Genomic DNA, 21,303 nt, shown 5'->3' on the forward strand with positions numbered 1-21,303 from the left:
CAAGTAGGAGTGAGTCAGCATTCAATTCAATGCTGATCAGGAGGATTCATAGTCAGATAAAACAAATAAGGACTCACTCCTGATAAAATACCAGTACAGTGTAAAACACCCTAATGCCATCGATTTCTTACCAGGTTCTTGGAAGTCTTCATAATTCTTTTTGCTTTTCTTATTGCAGTACTCAGTCCCACCTAAGAGAGCAAGAACAAAATGAAAAACGACCAGATCAGTCTCACAGTATCCTACCAACTTTTCTCCCCATTTCCTACCATTTTTTCCTATTTTAATATCCGTCACAGCACAGAAATGATGTATGAGTCCACAAACTCCTCATCAGTTACTTTTTATTGGACTAACAATCAATTATCCAGTCACCTTCTATGAAACTCCAGTTGCAAGAGTTCATTTATTTTGCTCCAGGGCATCATTTATTTCCCAAGGAAAAGTCCAGATCAGCTGAAGAGCTGAAATTCATATCCTGACTGCACTGCGTGAGCTGCAGAGGACATACTTCTCTCGTGACTCCTCCTGACAGAAAACTCATCCATTAGAAGGCTAAAAGAGGGTTACTCGTGTAATGTCAGCCTGACTGGCTGTGGAATGGTACAGAGGAAACATTTGCTCCTGCATGGATCAGGGTTATACTCAGCTGAGGTTCATCCCAGCAGGGGAACAGATGCCATGCAGGAAGGTACAGAGCAGGCAATGGAGTTTGGAAGGGAAATCTCCTGCTTAGGATCTAGGAAGGTCAGCTTTTTATTCTGGAAATATCCACTTGGGAGAGCAAGTTCTGGCTGAGAGTGGCAAGACAGTTTTTCCATCACGTCCATGCCAATATGTGCTGAGGAGGCATTTTAGGTACCTCCACAATAAGGATCCTTATACAAAGGAAGAGTAGGAGAACCATTCCAAGAAAAGATCTTGGAGAGGCATCATCAGGTTGGCCATCATAAGGCCATGGGTTACAAATAAGTCAGCTGCCAGTGATGCAGAAATGATTCCTGAAATCCTGAAATCCCTCAAAGGAGGAGAGAAAGTTTTGTGCAAGAGGCACCATTCATGATTGTGGGTGACAGCCAGGAGATGGATGTGCCATGTGTGGCACATCAAGGCTGGGGTCAAATGCACCCTGCCAGCGGCGTGCCATGGCCAGGCACTGCCAAACATGGCCACAGTCCTGCTCTCCAAGCCTTCCTCAAGGCTCTGCCTGTGCAAAAACCTCAACCAATACATTTTTGCAGCCCACCTGGTCCATTTAGCCTGGCTAAATGTTGAGGCATGGGGATTAAGCAGGGGCTGTTTCTGCACCACGCTGYTAAGTGTTGACCTCGGCCTCAAGAAGTTTGTGCTGTTTCACACACAGAAAGATCAGTGCTTCTCCTGCCACAAGGATTCTCCCCACTCTCCCCAGAGATAAGTAGATACCCCAGATATGCTCATGCAGTTCAAAATATTTAACAACTGTTTAACAGCTCTGATGAACAGCGCTGTCTAAATTCAGCCACAACTTTACATAAGAAAGGAAGTTCTCACAACTTCAATTTAAGAAAAATAAAAAGAGCAAAGACAGTCACAGGAGTCTGGGGCAATCAGGGTAATGCCAAATATGCTACCCCCTGCTGCTCCATTTCCAGTTCAGGACAATATCCTTGTATCTCAGTGATGACAATCCCCACATGTTGTGCTACATTTTATTAGGCCACCTTTGAAAGCAGCAGTAGTKGTGTGATGGCCTCCATCCTTCCCCTCAGCATTCAGCATGAGGGAGGCTGAAAGCATTGCCTGTTTGCTCTCCTTCTGAAGGAGAAGGCTTTGAGAACTGACAAAAAAAACCCCAACCCTAAAATAAAAGAAGAAATAATAATAAATTACTTTTGAAAATGTTCCAAATGAAAAAAAAAATCCAGAGTATCACAAACGTTAGCACCTGGTTTCTGCTCAAAATTATCAGCGAGGACAAGCTTCTCTGTCTGAAAATGACCTGCTATCAGTCCGTCCTGCAGCCCAGCCTAAGGACATTACTGCCARCCTAGCATCAACTGGGTCTGAGGGCTCTGAGGTAAAGTCAGCACAAGTTTATATTTATCTGGACAGAGCTGGACTCAGCAGGGGGAAAATGGGCATGCTTCAGCAAGGGTTATTATTACAGCATTCAGAAAAAAAAAGAAAATATCCCTTCTGTGATGGCACCTTACTGAACAGCGGCATGCCAGCTTAGAAAATTAAAGCAGACTTAATTTGTATTTGAAGTAATCATTGCCAACATTTTTGTACTGGGGATAAAATTCAGCATGTCATTATAATTGATTTAGGCAGTGATCAAAGCAAGTTAATTAACCGTGATATTCAAGGGTCAAAAATTTATGGTGAACAACACAAAGGGATGCGGAAGAATGAGCATAAGCAGCAAGGAACACAGACTTCTAAGTTACTGGGGTTTAATATATGTGTCACGCTAATATATGTAGTTAATATATGTTTAATTCATGGTGTCTACAGTCTTCTAAAAACCAGGCTATGTCACAAGTAGATGAGAGAAGCTAGGAATGAGCCAAGACATTGTTTTGTAGTTTCTTCCCCCTGGGCAACTGCTGTCCCCAAAACTAATCACGCATCTTATGTTTCCCATAGTTATGTTGTACAATACCAGCTTCTGTTATTTCTGCAATAAAATTACTTGAGAGGCAGATGTGAAAAATGGGYCAAAAATGAGTATAATAGAAGGAAAATTCACAGAGAGGTAGGATTTATCAATCCTTTTCTGCTGGGCAGGGTAGGAGAGACCTTTCTTGCTTGCAGCAGCAGCACAYGAGAAATGGATGCTTCAGACAGCTACAGGAATATTGCACTCAGAAAGCAGAAAAGGCAGGAAAGGCTGGATTGACCTTGCACGTAGAAGATCCTCTCTCTGAAGCACCAAAGCTGACACCTGCTCTCACTTCACAAGTTACTTCAGCCAAAACCCCAGACTGGGCTGCAGAAGGCTGGCAGCTGAAACACCCACTGGGAAAACACCACTCCTGATTCCACAGGTCACCTGCAATCCCTGGCTGACACCAGCACGTCAGGCCTGCCACCGAACGCCATACTGCCCTTACAACCTCTTCTGCTGCATCTCTGCTAGCAAGGAGCCTCCTCTCTTTCCCACAAAAGTGTGTTCCCTGAGCTCCAGCAGCTGATGGATGAGTCCTGGGGGCAGCCAACACCATCCACCCCAATTGGTGCAGCCCTGCTGCCCTGTGTGCACAAAGCATCCAGCCATGGATGGGGCTGAGGRCAGGGCACCACTGGGATTTCACTCACTGCCTTCTTTCAGTGTTCTCCAGAGACCATGCGTTCCCAATAATGATTTCTTTTTTGGCAAACAGATGTATTTCTCATCGTAAACAAATGCATGAAGCAACTCTAATTCTCTCTCATTTGTCATCCTTGTTAGCCAGCTTTTTCCCAGGAGAGCAGATATTTGCAAAACACTTCGAGTTCCCTTCTAACTCATTTTCATCATCCTTTTACCAAGACTACCAAGATAGCAAAATTCTGCAAAGCTTGTCAAACAGCACAGATAAAAGTGGGATTTGTTCACGAGYAACGCTTCCTTGTCCTCACACTTTTGTCTGCCACCCTCCCACCCCAAATATCTCTGTGATGTGGAGTCACCCAAGATTTGTCTTCAAGTATCCTTCTGCCTGAGGCAGCTTTTACACTGGCACGRCACAGCTGCACACACCACCCTGCAAACCCCATGTCACCCTATTTCCTTTGGATTTATTTGGTGCAAGGTTGGGGTTGTTTGGATTTTGGGGGTTTGTCTGGGTTTTTGATTGGGGTAGGGTTTATTTTATTTTCTGCCAGAGAAGAGGAGTAGAGGAAATGCAGAGAAACAAGCAAAAGAGGAGGAACTCAAGTGGTGCTCAAACTGTGCCTTCTGCTAGTACTCATCACAGGTAGTTTCTTCAGGTTTCAGATACAACTCACATGTCAGYAGATTTTACCTATTTCCAAAAACGAAGGCTAAAAGGAGGGCATTTTGCTCCACAGGACTTAGTCTGCCTCCCAGATGCTTGTTTGACAGCTTGTGGTCTCAAAAGAARGAAACAGGTCCCAGTCACAAGGTCTACCAATGACTGGCAGCCAGCTCTTAATCAGGAATGCATAAGCACTCCCACCCTGGAGCTCGGTTCTGTCTGACCTCCCAGGAAGAAGTTCACATTTTCAGTGAGAAAGAGGAATGAGAGAAAACAGCAGGAATGTTTTAATTTTACTAAACCCCAAAGGGTTTCTCTTTTCCACCCAGAAGTGGTTGGCTCCTACTTTGTCAAACAGCCACAGTAATGTCYGTGAGGGATGTGGCTTTTGCTTTCCACAAAGTCAGTGAAAGACCTGATAGATGTACATGAACCAAGATGAGTCTTGGTGGCAGTGAGGCTTATTTTGGCAAGATAAAGTGATAAAGAGTGTAAATAGGTACATTTTTTGCTGATGCAAAATGACTTCCACCAAAATCCTATTGATGGAGATTAAACCAAATTATGCAGCCACAAGATCTCTGATAATCTGGAGCAGAATGATGGGGAGCAGAAGAGGCACCTTGAAAGGCAGAAAGAATGAGTACAAACTGCTTCCAACACAGACTCTTTTAGTGATTGCTAGAGCACGACCACAATGCTGAAGTCAAGCCATTATTCCAGTCCCAATAAAATAAAGTATTGCCATTTAACCAAACAGGYCAGCTGGCTTAAAAAAATCTAGAGACAAGCTGAAAATAATCTCCTGCAAACCTGTTTGTTCCCAGGGCTGGAAAGGAAACTTGGTAGGTAGTGCCTAAAACCCCTCATCCTATTTCAGCCCCTTTCACTCACTAGAGGAACATCCCTGTATTACACAAGTTCGTGCAGAACGTCCTCCAGCATATGAGCTGATAAACATTTTTGGCGGAAACATTATCCAGTCATCCCAAACCAGCTATCTTGGATGCCTGTCTTGCTGTCAGCGTTCTGGAGTGATGCTGCAGCCCATATTAGAACATCTGCTGTTGATACTGCTGTTGGCTTAAACCACACAGCACACCACAGCAGCTTCAGACACCATCCAGTTTCCAGATACCTTTAGTAAGCCCACTCTCCTGATGTGCCCTGCTAGTTTGTCTCTTTCCTTGAAGGAGTCCCCAGTGTTATCACCCTTGTACTAAAGGGTAGAGGAGAACCTCTGCTCTGCTCTACAAGCCCCTGGTGGCAAGAAGGGGCTCACAGGACCCATTACAAGTGACATCTGGTCACATGGCCATGCTGGTGATCCAGGAGCCTCCCAATCTGCCCCACCAATGTCAGTGATCTGCTCCTGAAACTGCTCCCCAGCAGAGCAGCCCACCTTGCCYGAGCCCCAGCAACGGGGGCTGCCCTTGCCCAGGCTGGATGCCCTTCTCCTCCAGCTCTGCGCTGAGAGCACTGAGCTCCACATGAACGGAGAAATATTTGTAATTCATAATCAGAGCAGAGTCTTCCAGAATAATCACAGAGTGCTAATAGCTCCAGGCAGCTTGGCCAAAAAAAAAAAAAAAAAATTATTTAGGCTAATTTGTCAGAGACCAGGGAAGAGAGACCAGGGAAGAGAGACCAGGGAAGTATGTAAAATGATGCACGTATCATTTATACTTTGCAGTGTATCCATTAAGTAGACAGTGTGAAAGGTCCCTGAAGCAGGGCTTCTTTCTTCCTCAAAACACACACCCTCCCTAAAGCAATAAAGTAATATCACACAAACAGAAAAAAATAAACTAATGACAGAAAAAAAATTAACTAATGATGGAAAAAAAGGAGATACGCTTTGATACTTTCCAMCTTAAAGGCAATTAAAACCTGAACATTATACGGCTTTCCAAGGACACGTAATCCTATTTCTTTCATTTCCTTTGCCAGTACAAATATGATACTAATTCTGGGAAAATGGGCATCCAAAAGTCTAAATGAATAAGTGAAGTACCTGAAAATCAATAGAGTTGAACAGAACAGTCATTAGTATTAAAGTCTTGTTCAAACACTCRGCAGGGGACTGCGCCAACATTTGCAGACTCATAAAACTGAAGTGATCAATCAAATTACAAACTAAAGAAGCAAATGTGAGGTAAACTGCATTTTATGCACCTGTGTCTCTGATTGTATATTAATTTTTTTCRCCCATAATTCATCTTTACTCAGTTTGACTTGTCACAGAGTTACTGTGTGCAATTTATCAACCACTTGAGCATGAATTCTAAGCACTGCTCTTCTCCTCCCATCTCCTCATGCTCTCTCAGGACAAGAGGAGAGCCAAAAAGAAGGGCACAGTCAGTGTAAAAAAATTGTTCTGTTGGTAGGGTTCACTTATTCATGACGAGAAATAAATAACTTGAGGGAAAGGGATTTAACTTCCACTTGGAAGGGAAGAGGGTTTGCTTGAGATACACACTCAGAGGGAGTCTCCAGGCCCTGCAAATAAGAGTCCAGACTTTGTTTAAAAAAARCAAACCAAAACCCCATCATGTTCAGCTGTTTTCCTTGAGGGCAGTGCACTCATTGAAGCTGTCACTGGAGGTGGAAGGAGTCAACCTCTATCCTACACCTGCTCTGGGAGATGGGTAAGAGCTCACAAAGATGTGACAGGGACCCCATGAGTGGCATCCTTTTCCCTCTGTCTGATCAACGGAGCATTTCAACACATTTGAAGGTGTCCTAATTTCCTCAAGGAGGCCCCTTGATTCAAACAGTCCCTCTCTCCAGACTYCTTAGCCTAGCTCACTGTGCAGCCATCCCTCTAAGTGCAATTTATTGCCTGCATCCTCTTTTACTACAAGAGGCACCTGGTACTGCTGACACTCAGTAAAAGATGTGGGATTTCTGATGGCACGTGTTTGGTGAAGTTGGGGCAATATTCTGGTTGAGGTGAGTTAATGTGAGCCCTCTGTGATGMTTGCACTTGTCTTCTTTCACCCCTGCGTGGTTGCACCCATGGATATCTATGTTGACACATCACAGAACACAGACTCACACTGCTATAAACCAAATGTTACTGTCATTYCTGGAAAGCAAGTGTTTCTCCAGATCTTGGCAGAACTAAATCCACCTTGTAGATGAACCACTGCTCTTTGAAGCCCATGGAAAGATTGCCTCATTTCAATGACTGCTGGACTAGACCCTGTGTGAAACAGCTCACGTGGACTTTTAGAAATCAAACATGCCTTTCTCCACCCAGATGCAGTGGAAGATTTACAAAAATAGATGCTTCATTGAATTGCTTACTTTTCAACACCACCAAGCAACCCCCATCACTCACAGGTTTTAGAGATGCATGATGGCTGGGAAGGAAAAGATTACAACCAAAAGAATGTCCAAACAAACAGCATATGTTTAGACACCTATGCAGATATATACGTGTACGAGCATGGCCAAGGTCTAGGATGTGCAATCAAAGATATCCAAGAGTTGCAGCAAGTAACTGTACGTCAAAGAAGCATTGGTAATTAAATATGTTTTCAGCCTGGGGCAAAAGATTATGCATGTTAGCTTAAACCTCTTGGACTGAAGGCTCACCCAAGTCAAATGGCCCTGCATTTGCAGCAGGTAACTTGTGCCCCCACAGGCTGTCACAGCAGATCAGGCAATGAGGGGATCACTTGTCTGCTGTGGTAAGGTGGTGGCATAGCTGAACCTCAGCTGATTTGGTGGTTATTGTACTGCTTAACAACAAAGTCTGGAGAAAGGGGTATTTTATTTTCCCTACTCTTCTTTGAACCAGATTGGTACAGGAGAATTTGGCCCTGTGAGTCCCACACTCCCTCAACCTGGTTAACAATGCATGTGCAGTGGAAGCCTCAAACTGTTCAGTTCCAGCTTAAAAGACCTGCCACAATCAGCAGTTTTAAGAAAAGTGGGAACCAACTCACCTTTGGAGGAGAGTAGAGATGACAAAGCGGCTGTCCCGGATCCTGTTTACACAGCCTCAAGGAATGGCAAACCACATCGGCATTCATTTCCTTGTCTATGCTGAAGGAAATGGTGCATAAACAAAGACTATTATGTTTTTCTRGGCTCTTGAAAGTAGAAGCTATTTCCATGGGAAGCTAAATCTCCCCAACACCACACAATAATCCCAGCTCACTTCACTGTGGCCCGTAACCGCTGCTCAGTACAGCGTTGGGCTCCAACGATTTTCTGCCACGACATCCTACTGAGCATTTAAAATTGGAAACCAAGATGATGAAAAAGCACCGTGCTTTACATCAAATGCATTRTAACTGTTCTAGTTTTTTAATCAATCATAAGTCTGACGAAGATTTAAAGGTTAAAGTTAATGCATAYGCAATTTGGCACATACGAATATTCAATCATTAACACGACAAAATAACCAGAAATCCTTCAAAGATCCTTAACCTTTAATCACCAAGCACAAGTGCTAGGATTGTTTCTTTCTTTTTGGGACACACCTCTGGGCTAATCAGGGATTAAATTAAAATGTTTGATTATAGCACTTCTTAGTCCTGTAAGCACTTTGCAGTCCCTTGGCTAGTTTTAAAAACAAAAATAAAAGCCCTRGGGAAGAAGAAGGCCCAATAAAAGCTCTGATAATTAAACTAAGAACTTTCAAAGAGGAATAAAATGACCTACATTTTATTTTTTTAATCACTTAGATTAAATAGTAGGCTTCCCCAAGAGTGCATATCAAGGTCGGGAGAGCATGTWGGGGCTGACAATTAGAAAGCCTGATTAAAGGTAGAATGGAAAGCAAGAGCCAAGCAACAACAGTATGATTTTATAGAACCTGTCTCACACACACACGTGGGTTATTCAAATTCCTCTCTCTGCCAAATGAGCTGAATTTCAAAAGGTAATTACATCAGATGGGSCTGATCTGAGATTTAAATGAAATATCAAAATGGTTACCAGTGGCAGCCTGTGTTTATTAACTCAATAATAGGTGTGCCAAATGCCAAACCAGAAYCACCCTGAAGCATCTCTGCTTTAAAAATAATGTGAGTTTAGGAGTGAAGTCCTTCCACTTCAACCTGACAGCACATCTGTACATGTCAAGAACAAATTAAACAAAAACACGAGAAGACACAGAAATACTTACAGTTCAGCTATGTGTGGTCCATAAAGTTCAGCAAGCAGGTAACAAAATCCTTGCAGTTTTTCTAGAAAACATAATGTATTTTTTTTTTTTTAGTAATTGAGCATGGTGAAACTGGTTTCATATCAGTCAAAAAATACATCAGCAGTTAATTCATTAAGGTGAATGCTGATTTACCTTAGGGGAAGGCAGATGAATCTCTGACCTCAGTGTAGCACAGACAGTGGGAAAACCTGAATTTCTAATCCTGCCTAAAACCCCTCTGGCTTTAGGTAAGTGACATGATGAAAACTAAAAAGGAAAACTAGCTTTTGTTAACTGTTCTGAGTACAGCATCATGGAAAAGTCAAAAGAAATCGTGCATGCCACAGCATCTTCTAAGCAGTTTAAACAAACATCTCAGTAGGTTTGCAAGAAGAATGAAAACAAGTAGATAAATCAAAGAGTAGAAAGTAATGTTGTGCTTCATGTTACTGCTAGAACTACCTTGGAGCTTCTGGGAGCTTGTGGAGTTAAGAGAATATGTTTGGTGTACAGCAGGAGTTGTGCAGGAGTAATTGCGTTCAAAGAAATGCTTGACACTTTTCATTTGGCTCCCTTTCACAGTCTACAGCCTTTTGGTGCCTCTTTGGGATGCTGGCTCAGGTGGTTTCCTTAATAGGTGTGAAGCATGCCCTCCATAAAACAGTTCATCAGCGATTTCTTTAAGGTACTGTTGTGAAAAAAAGGTGATCCATGCACCCGAGGAAAGACACTGCAGGAGAGACTGGGGCTTTGAATACAAGCAGGGCATGACGGCAGCACTAATTCTTCAGTCCCCATGAAGGAAAACTGCCTGTTTCCCAGCCTGAACATATTAACCAGTGGAGCTGGTTAATATCCTGCAATGGAGGTGTAAGGCCTTGCCCCAGCAGGGCTGGTGCTGTGAAATGTCACAAGAGACACGTTCACACAAGTGCAGTGTCAACAAACTTGCATCTCCTAAGAGTCTTTAGAGTTGTCGGCTTCTCTTGCACCTCCATTACCCACACAGATGACTATCTGTGCGTGGGGAAGAAAGCATAGAGTATTCCCACCTTTCCCAGAGAAAAGCCATAAAAGCACCCAGAGCAGTGGCTTCCCTCCAACTTTGGGCTGAATTTTCCATTTTGACCAGTGTCAGGCTGGATGGGGTGGGTAGTTTTGCGGCATGGAGGGTACAAACCCTCGCGGCAGCAACTCCATTGGTGGCTTGGGTGTGGTCCTGATCCTACAGCTGTCTCTGCCAGGACTGCAGGCACCCTGGCCGGCAGCAGAGGACTGGCACTAGGAAGGCATACCAGGGAATGAAGAGATAATTTTCCCAACACCCTCCTACTCATGGTGTTGCAGGCAGCTTCTGTAACTACAGCAGCTGATTTTTCTTATCCCATGACAGGTGTTTTATTTCAATCAAGTTATTAGCATCATTTCTTTGCCTCCTTTGCTACATAACTCCTCACTATTGGCTCTTTAGAAGCAATCTGCAAGTTAAAATTGGTCTCCTGACTAGAATCAGATTTTATTCTTGTTCACCTAAAGTGAAAGATGTCACAGACATCAATAACCTTGTGTTTGGCATCTCTGCTGATTAGAACACCCTGTGATGAGGCTTGCCAGTGGGGTACCTGGCTCCCTATGGTAGCCCACAGGCAAATGTGGCTGGCTTCCCCAACACATCTCCTGTGCATCACAGGTGAGAGTCTCCTTAGGAGTTTCTCAAACCAGCTGGTTTCCACAACATTTCTGGCTCTGGAGCAGCCAGCTGGCTGCTGTAACCTCTCCCGGTGTCTGACAAGTGAGGAGAGTTTGGCTGCCCATCAGCTATGGGGTGCTGATATAGGTGTTTTGGTGGTCACGCTGGTGCATGTAGGAAACTAAATGTGTAATTACCCTACAGCATTAAAAACAATGGGAGGTAGAAGGAATATCAATATTGTTAAATTTTTTTTGAGCACATGAAGTCCTCTTGGAAGATTCAGATGCCATTCAGGCTTTGGCTTTCAACAAAACAGACCAAAGCCATAGGCAGCATTCACAGGAGTTGCCCTTGGAGCCAGCCTGTGTTCTTGTGTTCACAAATCTCCAGCTCTGCTGACACACACAAGGAGGGGATATCGCAGGGAGAAACCTCTGCTAGGAAAAAGCAGTGGAAGTCAGAAGGGAGGGGAAGAAAAAGAAAAAATGATGAATAACTGTGGGTGTTCAGGGGCAAGAAAAGAGCTCAAACAAAACTAAATGCTGGAAACTTTAGAGAAAATATAGAGTATATTTGCTTCAGGTAAGAGAAATCCCTGTTCTTATGAAAGAATAGTCCTGAAGGTTTTCCTCTATAGCTTCATAGCCCTGGAAACACAAATTCTGGTGGAATCCCAGAGGACAAATATTTGCTAAAAAAGATGCTATTATCATGTTGCCATTTGCACTTGAGCTCTAAGGTGTTTACACAGCAGTGGTCAACWCAGGAGCAGAGCATGACTCAGAGGCTAAGCCGGAGGCAGAAGGGTCCCAAAGCACATTTCAGGTATCATCAAACAGACATTCAGCAGCCAGGTAAACATACATCCTTGCTAACAACATCTCTTACACTGTAAACACTGCCCCTTCCCCAGACCTGGCCTTTCTATCTGCTCAAGAGCCTTCTTCACTCATGACATTACTGTTCTTATTCTCATAGGTTTATTTGCCATGTCACTCAAACCACACACATTGCAAATATTTCCATGTAAATGAGGATGTGGTTCTGCTTTCTACACAGCCTGTGAGGCTGAGTGGGACTGACAGGTACTGCAATCTTCTCTCTCTTTTTTCTTGAAGCGTTTTTTATTCTTGAACATCACATAACTTTACAGAAAGCCTGATTCAAACCTGACTTGATTGTAATCAGAATTACAGGAGGCCCTTAAAAGCCCCCACTTTCTGGGTTTTTTTTGGTCCTGCTCCTTTTTTTTTTTTTTTTNCAGTTAATTCATTAAGGTGAATGCTGATTTACCTTAGGGGAAGGCAGATGAATCTCTGACCTCAGTGTAGCACAGACAGTGGGAAAACCTGAATTTCTAATCCTGCCTAAAACCCCTCTGGCTTTAGGTAAGTGACATGATGAAAACTAAAAAGGAAAACTAGCTTTTGTTAACTGTTCTGAGTACAGCATCATGGAAAAGTCAAAAGAAATCGTGCATGCCACAGCATCTTCTAAGCAGTTTAAACAAACATCTCAGTAGGTTTGCAAGAAGAATGAAAACAAGTAGATAAATCAAAGAGTAGAAAGTAATGTTGTGCTTCATGTTACTGCTAGAACTACCTTGGAGCTTCTGGGAGCTTGTGGAGTTAAGAGAATATGTTTGGTGTACAGCAGGAGTTGTGCAGGAGTAATTGCGTTCAAAGAAATGCTTGACACTTTTCATTTGGCTCCCTTTCACAGTCTACAGCCTTTTGGTGCCTCTTTGGGATGCTGGCTCAGGTGGTTTCCTTAATAGGTGTGAAGCATGCCCTCCATAAAACAGTTCATCAGCGATTTCTTTAAGGTACTGTTGTGAAAAAAAGGTGATCCATGCACCCGAGGAAAGACACTGCAGGAGAGACTGGGGCTTTGAATACAAGCAGGGCATGACGGCAGCACTAATTCTTCAGTCCCCATGAAGGAAAACTGCCTGTTTCCCAGCCTGAACATATTAACCAGTGGAGCTGGTTAATATCCTGCAATGGAGGTGTAAGGCCTTGCCCCAGCAGGGCTGGTGCTGTGAAATGTCACAAGAGACACGTTCACACAAGTGCAGTGTCAACAAACTTGCATCTCCTAAGAGTCTTTAGAGTTGTCGGCTTCTCTTGCACCTCCATTACCCACACAGATGACTATCTGTGCGTGGGGAAGAAAGCACAGAGTATTCCCATCTTTCCCAGAGAAAAGCCATAAAAGCACCCAGAGCAGTGGCTTCCCTCCAACTTTGGGCTGAATTTTCCATTTTGACCAGTGTCAGGCTGGATGGGGTGGGTAGTTTTGCGGCATGGAGGGTACAAACCCTCGCGGCAGCAGCTCCGTTGGTGGCTTGGGTGTGGTCCTGATCCTACAGCTGTCTCTGCCAGGACTGCAGGCACCCTGGCCGGCAGCAGAGGACTGGCACTAGGAAGGCATACCAGGGAATGAAGAGATAATTTTCCCAACACCCTCCTACTCATGGTGTTGCAGGCAGCTTCTGTAACTACAGCAGCTGATTTTTCTTATCCCATGACAGGTGTTTTATTTCAATCAAGTTATCAGCATCATTTCTTTGCCTCCTTTGCTACATAACTCCTCACTATTGGCTCTTTAGAAGCAATCTGCAAGTTAAAATTGGTCTCCTGACTAGAATCAGATTTTATTCTTGTTCACCTAAAGTGAAAGATGTCACAGACATCAATAACCTTGTGTTTGGCATCTCTGCTGATTAGAACACCCTGTGATGAGGCTTGCCAGTGGGGTACCTGGCTCCCTATGGTAGCCCACAGGCAAATGTGGCTGGCTTCCCCAACACATCTCCTGTGCATCACAGGTGAGAGTCTCCTTAGGAGTTTCTCAAACCAGCTGGTTTCCACAACATTTCTGGCTCTGGAGCAGCCAGCTGGCTGCTGTAACCTCTCCCGGTGTCTGACAAGTGAGGAGAGTTTGGCTGCCCATCAGCTATGGGGTGCTGATATAGGTGTTTTGGTGGTCACGCTGGTGCATGTAGGAAACTAAATGTGTAATTACCCTACAGCATTAAAAACAATGGGAGGTAGAAGGAATATCAATATTGTTAAATTTTTTTTGAGCACATGAAGTCCTCTTGGAAGATTCAGATGCCATTCAGGCTTTGGCTTTCAACAAAACAGACCAAAGCCATAGGCAGCATTCACAGGAGTTGCCCTTGGAGCCAGCCTGTGTTCTTGTGTTCACAAATCTCCAGCTCTGCTGACACACACAAGGAGGGGATATCGCAGGGAGAAACCTCTGCTAGGAAAAAGCAGTGGAAGTCAGAAGGGAGGGGAAGAAAAAGAAAAAATGATGAATAACTGTGGGTGTTCAGGGGCAAGAAAAGAGCTCAAACAAAACTAAATGCTGGAAACTTTAGAGAAAATATAGAGTATATTTGCTTCAGGTAAGAGAAATCCCTGTTCTTATGAAAGAATAGTCCTGAAGGTTTTCCTCTATAGCTTCATAGCCCTGGAAACACAAATTCTGGTGGAATCCCAGAGGACAAATATTTGCTAAAAAAGATGCTATTATCATGTTGCCATTTGCACTTGAGCTCTAAGGTGTTTACACAGCAGTGGTCAACACAGGAGCAGAGCATGACTCAGAGGCTAAGCCGGAGGCAGAAGGGTCCCAAAGCACATTTCAGGTATCATCAAACAGACATTCAGCAGCCAGGTAAACATACATCCTTGCTAACAACATCTCTTACACTGTAAACACTGCCCCTTCCCCAGACCTGGCCTTTCTATCTGCTCAAGAGCCTTCTTCACTCATGACATTACTGTTCTTATTCTCATAGGTTTATTTGCCATGTCACTCAAACCACACACATTGCAAATATTTCCATGTAAATGAGGATGTGGTTCTGCTTTCTACACAGCCTGTGAGGCTGAGTGGGACTGACAGGTACTGCAATCTTCTCTCTCTTTTTTCTTGAAGCGTTTTTTATTCTTGAACATCACATAACTTTACAGAAAGCCTGATTCAAACCTGACTTGATTGTAATCAGAATTACAGGAGGCCCTTAAAAGCCCCCACTTTCTGGGTTTTTTTTGGTCCTGCTCCTTTTTTTTTTTTTGATTTAGGAAAAGCCCAGCTGCCATTAATTTGTTGCTGTTATTCTTGAAATCGATTGTAGGCATGTGTATAATAATGAAATTTTTTCTCCAGATGAAATGTGTGACCCGCTTTAGGAGGTTTGCTCCTCAGGAGCATCCAAAGCTTTTCTACTGTTTCAAGCAGCAAAAGGAAGCTGTTGATTCCTGCTGGGATGCAGTGTTCACCTCCCAGGAGAGGATAAATCGGGTTACACTGTAGCTCCCAAACAATCCATAGGATTTTTTGCTGCTTTCAAGTTGAGGGTCAKGTTTTTTTCTGCTGGGTATATCCATGCATCTCAGAAGGTAACTGGATTATACAGATTCAGTTAAAGGGATAATAGGATTTTATGTGTGTAAAGAATGGCAGCTGAAAAGAAATATCTTGACATGTCAGAAGAACAAGGTCCACTGAGTGAATCATGAACACAGAGCTAGCATGTCATAATTTAAAGAAGAAAATTGTATTTTAATAGCAGGATCAGTGCTTCTAATTGCAACTTCATGGTTATGTGCCTGTAATTTAAAACACTGAGGATATGACTTATGGAACAGAAATCAGATAAGCGTCATTCTATCAATGAATGAATCCTRGCAATTAGCTCCCTGTCCCATTCTGCACTGGGAAATCCTCCCTTGGAAAGGAGGAAATTAATATTCTATACATATCTTCCGTGAAACTAGGGTCTACAGAGCGAGATKGTTTCTGAGAGATACAACTCATGAAATCATACAAAAATGACATTTTAATGAAGAATCCYAAGCCATCTTTTTACATTAATAACATTAAAAAGATACCATGAATGTGAGATCTCACTACTTAAATAGTTATAGGCTTGGTCTGTGAGGCACAAAGCCATTCTGGCATTGAAACTGTTCTCTATTTAGGGGTGTGCACGTGGAGCTCCAAGCTCCTTTGGGTAGATAAAATAAGGGGCAGAAAAAGGGGATTCTTACATATACTCGTATGGAATAGCTATCACTTTTGAACTTTGTAACACMAATTACATTTTAACAGCTTCTCTGTGCACACCGAACGCTCACATCTTACACCTGTCAGCCTCATCTCATTTTTCAAATTTTACAATAGCAGCCTCCCATACCTGCTGAAAACATTTTCATCTTCACCGTTGCTATAAAGACCCGTATCAACAAGAARGAGGAGCAGTGGGGCATACAGAGGATCTATTCTTAAGCTGCTAACAAAGAGACAAAGGGGAGAAAAAGGAAGGGAGCTGGTCTGCCTGAGCTGGTGCTCAGCAGCTGGATGTGGGGCTTAATACAGCCCCTTTCCCTCTGATTTTAGGACAAAATCCCAGCTCTGAATCTAAGTGAAGCCACGCCACTGACTTTCCTGTAAACAGTAACTTGCTATCTCCMAGCTACACACATTTGAGATACTGCACAAGAGGTGGATAAAGGTTTTTCAGACTTCTCATGCGAGGCTTTAATTAGCAGAGCAATAGATCAGCACCACACGACATATGGTGTATTATTTAGGACTTACCAGGTATGTAGTCACACAGTCTCTCCACAGCTGCCTTTACTGTGCTGTTGTGCCACTGTGCAAGCTGTTCGATGACGGACACCACAAGCACGCATCCTTCAAACAAACAAAAAAAACAAAAAGAGGGAATACTGTTATCTGGGAAATGGGATGAAGCRCCCTACACCGCAGAAGTCTATCTGGCATTTTTGGGATTTTATTTCTTGAGATGCTCCACTGCAGATAGGTGCCCRAGGGGAAAAAGATCAGTGAATTTGTGCCTTCATTCAAACCCTGTAAGTTATCACAGAGAGGATGCTGATTCCAGAGGAGCACACAGAACAGCCTGGCTTTTACAGCACCGGATGATGCTCCTGGAAATATGACTCCGTTCTTTCAAGGTTGGAAATTGAGGAGTCCAGGAGATAGCCACTGTTACAACTGCCTCCTTGGTCATCTGCTCTCTCGGTTTTTTCCCCCAAGAAAAAAAGCACAGGTCTGTACTTGACAGGACTTTTGTACCTCTGCACACAAGCCACTCACAGAGGTATTAAACCCGGAAACCAAAYGTTTGTGACTGCTGACAGAAGAGATGTCACACCATAGACATACGTGCACACCATGACAGAGCATCCATGGCATCATTTCTTCACAGCCTTGCCTCTGAARCCCAGTGCTCAGCACACAMAGGCTGCTGGGCCCAGCCACACATTTGTTAAAACCAAGATGTCTTCACAGTTCATTCTGTTCTGCTTCTGTGGTTGGAAAGAAACCACTTCCCATGACCTACGAGTCTGGTTATTTCTCATCACTCATCTGGGTGTGAACAGGGCTAGTGAAGTGTTCCTTGAGATGGGCAGCACCTTTCCTGCTGTTAAGAGGATTAAGTAGGTTCAGTGTGATCCCCCCAGAGCAGTCATTCAAAATCCACAGGATAAGCATTCATTTCAAGTCAATTTTAAATTGCTGTAGGTTATCATTGTGCTTTCTCTGCAGTAGCTTCACCATTTGATGAGGAGTACAGCTTCAGTGACGCAAAGTCTGCCCACTGCAGTCAAACCTGGCAGCCAGATTGAGGTCCCTGCCTAGACTCAGAGCCTGTGCAAGAGAGGCAGGTATCCYAGGCAGGCAGGTGACAAGGAGCCAGGATGCCAGTTTCCAGCAGCCTGAGTAAAGATTTCCTGGTAACTGAACCCTGTTTCCTTTCCTGTGCAAGGAATCTCCTCTCTCAGACTTGCACTGGCAGAGTCTAGAAATGGAGGTGAGCTGYACCAATGTGATGTGGCTCCAGATTCACTTTTTTCCAAAGCTCAAGGACATCAATGTTCAGGTTTTCAGACTGGCAAAACTCTTCAAAGTGAGCTTCTAAATTCCTTCCAGTCATCYCTACCTATGTGCTATTAAATCAAAGGGCTGCTTTTCAACATAAATAACTTTGATGCTTCTATGGCAAGTAAAAGAGAAGGTAGGGTAATTGGAACTTGCTATAAGACCAATATTTTTGAATCTTCTATTACTTCTTCTACCCCAAATACAGTAATCCAGTGGAAATTASAGTGAATTTGTCACCTCTTTTTCAGGGATAAAAAGCCCACTTCTCCATACTTATTAAATAAAATGCTCGCTCAAGATCCTCTGCAGAATGATTTATAAAGCTTGCTAAGAGCCATTACCTCCAGTCAGCCTAAAAGAATTGAAGAATAAATGGAGACAGATACAACCAAGAAAAACCCTGAAGCAAAACACTCCTTCTTGCCTGCCCTCCTCCCCAGGTCCCCAACAGCCAGAGATTAACTATTCCCAGGAATTGATAGCTAATTAAAAACACAGAAGCTGAAAAAAAGGTATAATAATAAAGAGCCAGACTGAAATTAAAGGAAACATCCAMGATGAAGATTATAGCAGGTTCAGGTCTTGGTCTCAAAGGTTTAACCTTAGCACAACCTTATCATAAAACAGTTAGGACTGAAAGGGACCTTCCTAGCCCAGGTCCCCTGCAGTGAGCAGGKYCATSTTCACCGAGATCAGRCTGCTCAGAGCCYCRTTCMACCTGATCTCAAATGTTTCCAGGGATAGGAYATCCAGCAYTCCCCCAGTGGTGGGGCTGGAAGTYGAAGARTAAGAGAAACTTCAGCTGTTTCAGTGCAAGTCATGCCCTTCACAGGCCTCAGGGACAGGAAACAGACCCTGGCTCTTTTGCCAGGGRAGTRTGGGAATAGCCTTGCTGGACTGACTCCATCCTTTAGCCCTGAGATGGCACTGCACATCCTGGAAACACACCATCACCCATCTAAAAGATTACATAACTTAGTTCTTRTAAGGCCATGCTATTCACACATGTGAGCAATATACAGACAACAGGAACTACCCTTCCCTGACTTCTGTGTCTGTTTTATTCATGAGGATGGAAGCTTGGAAAAATTAAATTATCTGAATGATGGCTTAACCACAAAGCCACACAGCCTTTCTGTGCCTTCCCTTCTGGTCATACCAAGGTCAGGTGTTCATCTATCAATTTTGCTGTCTAAAAGTCAGAAAGACAAAAGGAGTCCAAGCAGAAACACAGGGAGAAGTAAGTCCTTTTATGTTTTCCAAGGTGCACAGCTTTTGTTGTTTTATCTCTCATTTTTCTGCACCACAAGCTTGAGGAATCTACAGAATAATGGAATTGTTTAGGTTAGAGCTGACAGTGTCACCTTCTGTAGCAGAGAAAAGTGTTGCTCATTTTGCCTGTGTTCCTTCACCTGCAGCCAGGGGCTGCAGAAAAAGGGGATTRTGGGCAAACAGCTCAAAATCCAAGAAGCTGGACTGAGGATAAAAATACCATTGGTATTTCCATTTCCTCTGTTACACAAAAGACAGACTCCACTGAAGATATAAGTTTCTTTTTGTCAAGTACCACAGAGGGAGTGAGAAAAAAAAAAAGAAAGCTATTTTTGGTTCAACTCTGCCAAATAGAAACAGAATTCTTAATCACAAACACAATCATGCAGGTAGCCCCAGTCAAGGAGCAGTCTCACAGCAATTAAAAGGAAATTTTTCATGTTGATTAAGTCAGATAGACACCTTTGTGTCTATTGAACCAGGCCCAAAGGCAAATCTGCTTCACATGAGGATTAACAGAGCCAACACTAAGTTTGAGCAGTACTTAATGCGGTACCTCGGGCTACTGGATGCTAAATGAATATAAATAACAATAATAACAGCCTGACAGCCTAGGAAAAACCCACAGAGCTGAATTTCAAAATGCGTGCTCTCATAAACTCGCCTTCACTGTCACAGACAGGATGTTCCTGCTCACGCTACTACACCCTCCCCACCCTGGGCACCCAGACCACACCTTGGTTATCCAAATGCTYCCCCCTCAAATGCAGTTACTCCAGGTGAAATGCTACAATTCGTGGGACAATCTGATGGAGAAAGTTTTGGCTGATTTTCAAAAGGATCTGCCATTCCTTAGGCACCGCAGCTGAAGTTTCTGGACCTGAATTTGGCAGGGAAGGTGCTCCCTGGGAACACATTCCACCAGCACGTGCYTTTGGCTGATATGCTCTCTATTTTCCCATCCACCTGGGCTGTTATCAGTTGCCCTCAGTCCAATCTCTCCATACTCTTTGTGGTCTCWGCCCTGAGCTGTGCCCTGGGGGATGCCTGCTTTTGTGTGAGTTCTGCTGGCCTTTCACACAGGCTGCTGCCATCAGGAGCAGTTTTTTGGGCTGGAGATTCAAAAATATCCATGAAAAAGTTTGAACCCTGCAAGGAGGGAGGGGGAATGTCCTAAGGAGACCCTTTTCAATGGAGAGACCGTAATCTACCCTGTTTTTTTTCATGGAAACATGCCTCCCCAGTAATTCAGCTATGTCCTCTAGGAGAACCTATCTTTGGTGTTGGGCTACAGGTAAAACTTCAAGAGTTACTGTCTATAAATGAAAGTTAACTCAGACTATCATTGCTTATGCAACAAACCTGCTCACTTTTTATCATCTTCTTGAGTGGCAGGAAAGGAAATGCTGACCATTTATCCTAGCCTTTCATGGGTCTTAATTCCACTGGCTAAAAATGGAAGATAATTAGTTAGCTAAAAAGGGCAGRGGGAAATCAGATGTCTTTGACTGTAAAAATCTCACTGCTTTAATTACTTATGACATGTGCATGAATAAAAACTTTTTAGTACTCTAGCATCAATAGAACAGCTCATCCAGATCTGACCAGTCATTAGCAGCCATTGCTTATTTTTAATTTACTACATATTCAGATGTGATTTGTTTCTCATGATGAGCAGGGCACATATAAGGCAATGTAAATAGGCTTCATCATTACATAAAACTCAATTTTATTTTATTTTTTTTTACAGTTGCATATGATTTTCTTTAGAAACAGCTTTCAATAAGCTGATTCTGCTGTCTCACTTCAATAATAGGTTTCAATACCTTGACAGGCTGAAGGATGTTTTTTTCTGAAAGAAACTTATTGGCATTATAATACCTACCAGGCATTAAAAACTAGACTCTGGTATTAATAAATACCTGTCGCTTTTAGAAATGGTTTGTTCCATCTGCTGTTAATTTCTGAAGAAATAAGAAAAGACCATAACCATTTTGCTCAGTGCAGTAAGGCAAAAAGTCACACACCAGGAAGTACTTCTCTCCATGTGTCTGAAAGTACTGTGTAATAAAAAAATGCCATTTCCAATAAGCTCAGGAAAAAAAAATCATACCCCAATAATAAAATGAAAACTAGAGGAATTCATTGCTTAGCTGTGAAGCCTCTGGCAGTTTGAGCAGACTATTTAACTTAATCCACTTCTGCTGCACAASTTTGAAAGGCTCTATAATTAGAATTGTGCCTAGGCATGTCAAAAAGTTTGTGGATAGCGAAAGCTGCCTCTC

General features: G+C 43.2%; 1 protein-coding gene across 1 annotated transcript in view; it reads right to left on the minus strand.

The window, feature by feature from the left end:
• Positions 1 to 21,303, minus strand: part of AOAH (acyloxyacyl hydrolase) — a 76,375-nt gene that overhangs the window by 45,927 nt on the left and 9,145 nt on the right. Inside the window, exons 3-6 of the mRNA XM_057367735.1 lie at positions 16,436 to 16,531; positions 9,106 to 9,166; positions 7,919 to 8,018; positions 132 to 191 (exon numbers count right to left, since the gene is read on the minus strand). Of these exons, the coding sequence (XP_057223718.1) occupies positions 132 to 191; positions 7,919 to 8,018; positions 9,106 to 9,166; positions 16,436 to 16,531 (317 nt within the window). The remainder of the gene's footprint in view (positions 1 to 131; positions 192 to 7,918; positions 8,019 to 9,105; positions 9,167 to 16,435; positions 16,532 to 21,303) is intronic.

The sequence above is a fragment of the Malurus melanocephalus genome, unplaced genomic scaffold (genome assembly GCF_030028575.1).
Source record: "Malurus melanocephalus ecotype Western Australia unplaced genomic scaffold, MMel_1.1 scaffold_83, whole genome shotgun sequence".
NCBI lineage: Eukaryota > Metazoa > Chordata > Aves > Passeriformes > Maluridae > Malurus > Malurus melanocephalus.